Source organism: Schistocerca gregaria, unplaced genomic scaffold (assembly GCF_023897955.1).
Source record: "Schistocerca gregaria isolate iqSchGreg1 unplaced genomic scaffold, iqSchGreg1.2 ptg000691l, whole genome shotgun sequence".
In the NCBI taxonomy this organism is placed as follows: Eukaryota; Metazoa; Arthropoda; class Insecta; order Orthoptera; family Acrididae; genus Schistocerca; species Schistocerca gregaria.
The window spans coordinates 399311-408988 of NW_026062071.1; the positions used below are offsets into that span (position 1 = coordinate 399311).

The following is a 9678-nucleotide window of genomic DNA, read 5'->3' on the forward strand; positions in this document are numbered from 1 at the left end:
TTACAAGAGAATCTGCCCTATCAACTATGGTAGGTTAGATAGAGGCTAACCTAGGTTATAACGGGTGACGGGGATTTAGAGTTTGATTCCGGAGAGGGAGCCTGAGAAATGGCTACCACTTCCACGGAAGGCAGCAGGCGCGTAAATTACCCAATTGTAAATATTTTCTATAATATATAAATATGCAAATATTATGTATATTATAGAAATGTACAGAGGTAGAGAAATGACGTAAAGGTGATTTTGGTTATACCAAGATATGCTTTAATGATAATGAGTTAAAATAACAATTAGAATATTAAATTGGAGGGCAAGTCTGGTGCCAGCAGCCGCGGTAATTCCAGCTCCAATAGTGTATATTAAAATTGTTGAAGTTAAAAAGTTCGTAGTTGAAGTTTATATTTTTATAGTTTATATTTGATTATTTATAATAGTTAGATATAAAATATAGAAAGATTTAATAAATATAATACCTTAATTAAATTATAGTGATTGAAGGAATAATAAGTTTTATACAAAATATGAGTAACAATTAAGGTATATGATAGATTTAAGTATATAATGAATGAAAATGATTGGGATTAGATGTATTGGTTGGCTAGAGGTGAAATTCTATGATTCAACCAAGACAAACTAAAGCGAAAGCATTTAATAAGAGTAATTTTGTCAATAAAGAACGAAGGGATAAGGATCGAAGATGATTAGATACCGTCGTAGTTTATCCAGTAAATGATGATAATTAAAGGTTTGATATATATTAAAATATCTAATAGTTCTATATGGATTAGAAGATAAATGTATATATTAAGAATTTTGATGAGAAATCGTTGAATATTTATATTTCTTGGGGGAGTATGTTAGCAAGAATGAAACTTAAAGGAATTGACGGAAGGGCACAACAAGGAGTGGAACTTGCGGCTTAATTTGACTCAACACGGGAAATTTTACCAAGGTAGGATATGAAAAGGATTGACAGATTAATATAATTAGCGAATAAAGGATCTTTCTTGATATCATAAGTGGTGGTGCATGGCCGTTCTTAGTTGGTGGAGTGATTTGTCAGGTTAATTCCGATAACGAACGAGATGATAAAAATATGTTGTATTTTCAGTTATTATATATATATTATATATATATATAATAATGAAAAAATAGATCATATTTGATTAATTACGATCAAATATTAAGTAATTTGAAAAGTATCGCAATAACAGGTCTGTGATGCCCTTTGATATCTTGGGCTGCACGCGTGTTACAATAATAACAAGAGAATGATTTAATAAGCAGATTTATATATTAATATTATATTAATATATAAATTAAATATAGCTATATGAAATATAGCTAAGAGCATATAAAATGTTATTTAATTAGTTGGGGATAGATTATTGTAATTATTAATCTTGAACAAGGAATTCCTAGTAATTACATGTCATCAACATGTGATGATTAAGTCCCTGCCCTTTGTACACACCGCCCGTCGCTCCTACCGATTGGATTATGAGATGAAAATTAAGGAGTAGTTTGTTATATATGTATATCTGTACCTCTATATAACTATATTACAAATTAATTTGAATTTTATAATTTAGAGGAAGGAGAAGTCGTAACAAGGTCTCCGTAGGTGAACCTGCGGAGGGATCATTAGAGAATTATAAAATAAAAACAATAAATATATAATATAGTATTCTATAAATTATATAAACTATATTTATGATAAAAAGATATATATAAATAAATAATATTTAATATAAAAATAAAAATATATTAATAATGGATATCTTGGTTCCTTTTAAACGATGATGAGCGTAGTTAGATACGATAATATTATTATGAATTACAAATATGTTATAAACAATTAGTTTATATGAATAATAAAGTTCTCTAATGCGAAATGCACTATATATCATATATAGATATATAGTATAAATATTTCAAATATTATATTATAATATATATATATTATATATTATTATGTTATATAAAATATAATCTTTTATATAATTAAATCTATGATATATTCAATTATATATATATATATACAAATATATATAGAGATAATACATATATATATATTTGTATATATATATAGATATAACGAGATATATTTGAAATATTTAAGATGACCCTCTGAATTTAAGCATATTACTAAGAGGAGGTTAAGTTATAAAAAAAGAAAACAAATGTGATTCTATTAGTAACGGCGAGTGAAAGTAGATAAAAGTTCAATTATTGAAATTGATTATATCTATTAGTAATAATAGTATAAATAAATAATCAATAATGTAATATTAGTTACAATAATATTTATTTAATAATGTATATATAATATTAATTGATTTTGAAATAAAATAATAATATAAGGTTAAAGTCCTGTAATTTTATATATATACATATTATATATATGATTATTGTAATAAGAGTCGATTTGTTTGAGATTGCAAATCTAATAAAATATATATATATTCTGAATATATATATAAAGAGATAGATTACTCTTAAAACTAAATATGATATATAAAAGGAGACCGATAGTGAATATTTAAAAAGTACCGTGAGGGAATGATGAAAAGAACTTTGAAAAAAGAGAGTTAAATAGACTTTGAAATTATTAATATAATTAACGTTATTGATATCATCTAATATAATATATTATTCTCTATATATATATATATAGAATAATATACTATAAAAATATGTTATATATTAAATAAAAATATATAATAATATATTATAAATGATATGATATTAATAATAACCGTCTTGAAACACGGACCAAGGAGTCTAAAATTAAAGCAAGTATTATTATTTAGTCAAAATAAATATACATATAGAAATAGAAAAATAATATTCAGTTTATAGGATTTAGTTTTTTTATATAAAAAATAAATCACTTATAGTTTTAATTTTAGGACCCGAAAGATGGTGAACTATTCCTGTATAGGTAGAAGTTTTAAGAAATTAAAATGGATGACCGTAGCAATGTTGACGTGCAAATCACTTGTATAATATGGGAATAGGTGCGAAAGACTAATCGAACCATTTAGTAGCTGGTTTCCTCCGAAATATCTCTAAGGATAGCGGGTATAATAAATATTTATATATATATATATTATATTAAATCTAATATATATATAATTTAGTATTATGAGGTAAAGAAATGATAAGAGTTAATGTATAATATGACTTCGGTTATATTATACGGTTAGGAATAAATATTATTTCTAAACTATTCTCAAACTTTAAATATGTAATATATATGTATTATACCTAGTTGGCCATGATTTGGTAAGCAGATATGGTTATATGGGATCAACCATAAGTAAAGATAAGATGTTAAAATGAATTTATCGAATATTGATAAAGGTAAAAGCTATGATTTAATAAAGACAGCAGGAAGGTGATTATGGAAGTAGATATCCTCTAAGAAGTGTGTAACAACATACCTGCCGAATTAAATTGTGCTTAAAATGGATAACGCATAAGTGATCGACAAATTAAATATAATATAGTTATATATTATATGTTTGTTTAATATTATTAATATATTAATTATTGGTATATCACTAATAATTATATATATTAATATATAATTAATATCGATTCTTTACAAGATTTATTATAACAAATTATATAAATCTTAGTAGGAGGACATTAATATTTATATAAAGTAATAAAGTGATTTATTATGAATAAATATTAAGAGCAGATCTTGGTTATAGTAGCAAATACTCTAATAAAAATTCAATAATCATATTGATTATATATATATGAGGACCGAAGTGGATAATGGTTTCTATATAAAGTTAATCTATATAGAGTTAGTCGTTCCTAATAAACAATATAGTAAATAAATATATAACCAAAATAAATATAAGTATTTATTAAGAAAGGAATAATTTTAACATTAATTAACCATTAATATCTATAATATAAAATATAACTACACACTATATAATGTTTATAGTTATGTGGTGACATGTCTGAAAATATAAATTCTAAAAAGTATAATATAGCGTTAAAAAAGAGTTATCTTTTCTTTATAATATATATATATAATATTATACTAGTATAAATATAAATGTAGACAATAGAATATTAATCATTAATAGAAAATTGTTTACTATATAGAAGATATTATATATGTAATATTATATATATATATGTAACAATATAATCTATATATGATATTATAAAAAATAATATTTAACTGTGTATTGTACTCGTAAAAATTAGATTTATATATAATTTAAAAATATATAATAATGAACGTACAGATAACCGCATCAGGTATCCTATGATAAAATCGTTTTGAGTCGATAGAATTAATATTAATAAGGGAAGTCGGCAAATTAGATCTGTAACTTCGGGAGAAAGATTGGCTCTGATGGATCAATATAATAATCTATATTGATTATTATATATATCTTATATTAGAACTGATTACTAAAACGAGAGAATCCGACTGTTTAACTAAAAACATAGTATAATGATAGATATAAGATAATATTTATGACATTATATGATTTCTGCCCAGTGCTCAGAATGTCAATATTAAAGAAATTTAATAAAGCTCGGGTAAACGGCGGGGAGTAACTATGACTCTCTTAAGGTAGCCCAAATGCCTCGTCATTTAATTGGTGACGCGCATGAATGGATTAACGAGATTCCTACTGTCCCCTATTAATAATCTAGTGAAATAACAGCCAAGGGAACGGGCTTGGGTAAATGTTTATTATATATAAAAAATAACTATTTATATAAATATATAAAATATTATAAAAATAACCTGCGGGGAAAGAAGACCCTGTTGAGCTTGACTCTAGTTAAAATACTTAAAAAAATAAAATTAGTATAGTATAGGTGGGAGTTGTGGCATATTTATTGTCATAACGTCAATGAAATACCACTATAATTATTATTTTTTTAATTAAATGTAATATAGATAATACAATTTATAATTGTATAGATTTTATAAATTATGCATCATAATCTAAATATCATTAAAATTATTTTAATGGGGAGTTTGGCTGGGGCGGCACATCTGTTAAAATATAACACAGGTGTCCAAAGATAAACTCAATAAGAAAAGAAATCTTATGTAGAATATAAGGGTAAATGTTTATTTGAATATTATTTTAAGTAAGAATAATATATAAATGAAAGTTGGGCCTAAAGATCCTTTGAAACCATATTTTTTAAATGGATAAATATAATCTATATATTATATATGGATTATATAAACTTAAATCCTTCCCTTCAGAGGTGTCAGAAAAGTTACCACAGGGATAACTGGCTTGTGGCAGCCAAGAGTTCATATCGACGTTGCTTTTTGATCCTTCGATGTCGGCTCTTCCTATCATTGTGAAGCAGAATTCAAAAAGTGTAGGATTGTTCACCCAATAAAAGGGAACGTGAGCTGGGTTCAGACCGTCGTGAGACAGGTTAGTTTTAACCTACAGGTGTATACAATATAATCCTATTTTAATAGTAATATTATTTAGTACGAGAGGAACAATAATATAAGATAATTGGTAATATATTTAAATGAAAATTTAATGATATAAAGCTAAAATCTTTATATGGTTATATATATATATTTATATATATATAATCTATTAATAGTTGGAAGCATATAAAACTAGAAATATAAAAAATAAGGCTAGATTAAATAGGATAAATAATTATATATAATATAATATGATATATTAATCTATGTGATGAATATATATTATATTAGATATAATTATGAAAAATAAATTGAAAAAGACAATGAACAGAATATTATATTATAATTAAGGAATTGTAAATATTAGAGTTTATAAATGTTATATTATGTAAATAATATAATATAAAACGATATATTGAGATGTCCTTTAATTATTATAAATAATATATATAAATAAGGATTAACAATAATTATATAATATTAATAATGACTTCCTAGAAAGTGATATATCTGGATAATTCAAACTATTATTAATATTATATACATATCATGTTATTAATAAAATTATTCATATTATTATTTGATATAATATAGATATATATTAAGCATTTTTTTTAATTAAATTTATGACTAATTTATTTGATAGTTAAGTATTATTATGAACGCTACAAAAATAAATAGATTTTAATAATAATACAATTCATTTAAAAAAAATTTGAAAAAATATTGTATTTGATTTTAGTTAAATATTATTCAAAAATGAAACGTTTGTATTTGATTTTATTTAAATATTAAAAACGAAAAACTTACATTGTGTTTTAATTAACTATTCAAAAACGAAAAACTTACATTGTGTTTTATTTTAATTAACTATTCAATAGACGAAAAACTTACATTATATTTGATTTTAAATATTATCATGAACACTATAGAAACAAATATATTTACATAATGATAAATTTGGTTCATTTCAAGACTGATTCAACATGTTGATAGCCTATCTGATTCTTTGTGATAAATTGTCCTACAATATTTGTGAATCCATGATTCGTCTTCCTATCCGAAAATTATGTGCATACTGGCTGCAAAAAATTCTGTTCAGGATTTCAAAGTGATGAAAAGTAACTCAAAAGAGCGCAGCCACACGCTCATTTTTATCTTCCGCTCCAACAGTGGCTTATCGCACACCTTAAATACAAAGAGTTTTGCTCTTCTCTGAATTTTTCTCCCGCGAAAACCACGTTAATTCTTCTTTCAATAAAGCGTCCTCGTAGCGCTTGAATGGTCCAAATAAATATGCGCTGACTGCGTGTTTGCATTCAGAGAGCATTTGATTTTTCACTAATTCGATTAACCTTCTGTCAAATGTATATTTTTTTAGCGTTCAAAAATCTGAGCTTGTTACACTGAACATGTCGCATCTGGCGGGGAACCCTACACCTGTCACCTGTGCACCAGTCTTGAAGCGGGAGAAGTCCCTTGTATTTCGGACGGTTTCATTGGTTAGTTCACATAGTAAGGTGATACACTTGTGTATGGTCAAGCATATAAGTTCTGTACCCCGCGCCGTGATTGGCTGAACTATTTGGGATAGCTCGGCGCTTTAGAGTTAATTACGATACTTCAACTGTCATTCAAGACGGAGCAAATATTAGAAAAATGGTTTTTAATTTTTTTAGAGGTTTATTGTAGCAAGGGGGGTGATGAAATTATCTGTTAGGTTTTTAGGAGAGGAGGTCAGTTTGAGGAAATGTTGTCGAGATTCGTTGTGTCGTTTACGCTAGATCTAAGTAATTCAGCCCAGGATTGGATGGGAAGATTGGGCCGGGTGCTATTTCTGAGATGTTGGGATTGGAGATTTGAAGAGGATTGAGGACAGGGGGGAGAGGCAGTGAAATGTTGGGATGCATTTGAGGCAGATTCTGAACTTTTATTTTGTGATTGAGAGGTGGCGGGAGGTGGAAGTTGGTGGTTGCGGGCGGAGGAACTTTCCGAACTTATCGTCGTCGATGTAGTGTTTTGAGTACATGTAGACTGCTGGCTGGGGTGATGTTTAGGGGAGACTTGCTTTGGTTGAATTTGCAGGTTCGACACGAGACTATCCAGCGAAGTATTGTTGTCATGATTGGGTAGGACGTCGGCAGGATTTGGCACATTGGCGATTTTTGTTTGCTCGGTGAGTGACGATTTGTGCAAGGGTTGCTGACTGACGGAGGGAGTCTTTGATTCGCGACAGCTGGCTAAGGGAGGAAAATTAGATGGTGCTAAGCTCAGAGCGATAAGGCGATCGTTATTTTGGGACGAGGTATTGGTCTTTTGTGAGTCTTTTTTGGCGTCTGGCCTGATTCGGTTTCGTCCTGAGTTGTTGTGGTTTGCATTGAGTTTGTGGGTAGAGTTGATGTTCTTGCGTCGCGGGAAGCGATTTGATGGACCAAAATTGCCTTTAGAGTGATTTCCGGGATTTGGCTTTGAAGGATTTCCGGAAAGCTCCGAAGTACTGAGAGAGCGTTTTACAGTGTTTTGTGTTGTTTGATTTCCGCCAGACTGAGAATTTTTTTTTTTTGCCTGTAGCAAATGCGTTTTACGAGGCAGGTTGAATTGGGAAGCGGGGAAATAGGCGTGTGGCAATGCACACGGTGTCGGGTGACCATCGGCGGCATGATTGTAATCTGGGCAGAAGTAAGGAACTTGAGCGGGATAGACTGGATGTGATGGCCAGTATCTGTAATTGTGGAATGCGTGGATTGCATCGGCACCTGGATATTGACTACAGAACAGAGATAAAAGTGGTTAGAATTCGCGCTGTAAATTTTGCATAGAGGAAAGAAAAACTGAAGAGTCAAATTTTCAAAACGAATACGGAGGAAACGAAATGTTTGTCAGACTTGGAAACAACGCCAATTCTGCTTTTACGCTGCCGCTTGTTCTCCCTCCCTGATTCGGAGACAGCTCGGATAAGCGGCCTTCAGAAAAAATGACGAGAATTCTCAGCGTGTCCAAAAATGCCCCTCTATTTTCTTCGCTTGGCGAAACTTACGTAGCCCTAAGCAAATTTTCAGACTTGACACGAACTTGAATAGGCCTATTGTTGATTTTGTTCTTTTTTACTTCGAAAAATGCCTCGAGCATCTTCGGCTCAGATTCAAAAGACACAAACCATATGTTGTCAATGACCTTGTTAATGGCCTTTATGTGAGGCCCAGATGTGTTGAAAAGCCCTCTGATAAACTTCCATTGACGGCCATTTTCCACATTTCCCAGACAAAAAAAAGAAAAATAAAGGTCAGAAAAAAAGCCATCCCCTACTCAACGAGAAGAAGTCTCCCTTACTCTGTAACTCGGCCCCGTTCATATGTTTCCGCGCACATACCTGTTCGTCAGCTTCTGGCGGCATTTCGCGCAAGATTACGGTCTTGCGCTCGATCTTATACATTGGCTTGATAATATAATTTTCCACGTCCACCACCACCTTTTCGGAGGCGCAGGCCGCCTTCACCACTAATTCGGCATCGGTCGTCAAACTCTGAATATACGGATGTCCACACAGGACTGAAATAGAAACAAACATTTCGCTTTTCATGTTTTGAACTATAATAGGATCGGGTGCATCGCGGTCAAAGAGCCTCTCGATAATTCTCGTCAGCGCCTGCAATAGGGACATTTCTGAGGGTACCAAAGAAAAATAGAGTCAGAAAAGGAACGCATGTACGCGGCACAAAGAAAGTCAAAACGGATGCACAAAGCGCAGTAAGTATCAGGATAATCATGAGGCGGCATCCTGTACACTTCAAGCGTCGTGACCAATGGCTAAATTGTTGCACGAGGCAATCAACTAGACGAGCAATTCTTATGGACGAGGAGAGAATTAGAAACCATAACAAATAAGAAATAAATTTGTACCAGATGAGGGCTCCTGATTTACTCGAGGATCAAATGTGACAACAAAATCCCTCGTTGCTTCGGTAATTTGATCAGGAGATTTTAGAATATCGCAAGTTTGATAGGGTTGCATTGTGACATCTGAGGGTAAAGGGATGTGACCGGTGTTTTGAGACATCAGCGACTATGGCTTTCTTGTAGTGGACAGATATTCTGGTTGATATATATAACTTCAAATTATAGACAGTATTTTAGAGTTCATAAACGCGATACACAGACGACGGAGAGAGAGGAAAGCAGCCAGGTGCCAGTACAGCGATCAGCGAATTGAATAAAAAATTAATAAAGAA

General features: G+C 30.1%; 1 protein-coding gene across 1 annotated transcript; it reads right to left on the reverse strand.

The window, feature by feature from the left end:
* Positions 1–7113: 7113 nt before the first annotated feature.
* LOC126319911 (la-related protein 4-like) lies at positions 7114–9667 on the reverse strand. The gene is made up of 4 exons (XM_049993612.1): positions 9350–9667; positions 8820–9112; positions 8487–8677; positions 7114–8216 (listed from the first exon to the last, which is right to left on the reverse strand). The coding sequence occupies exons 1-4, from the start codon at positions 9504–9506 to the stop codon at positions 7187–7189; spliced, it is 1671 nt and encodes a 556-aa protein (XP_049849569.1). The 5' UTR covers positions 9507–9667; the 3' UTR covers positions 7114–7186.
* Between the last annotated feature and the right edge of the window lie 11 nt (positions 9668–9678).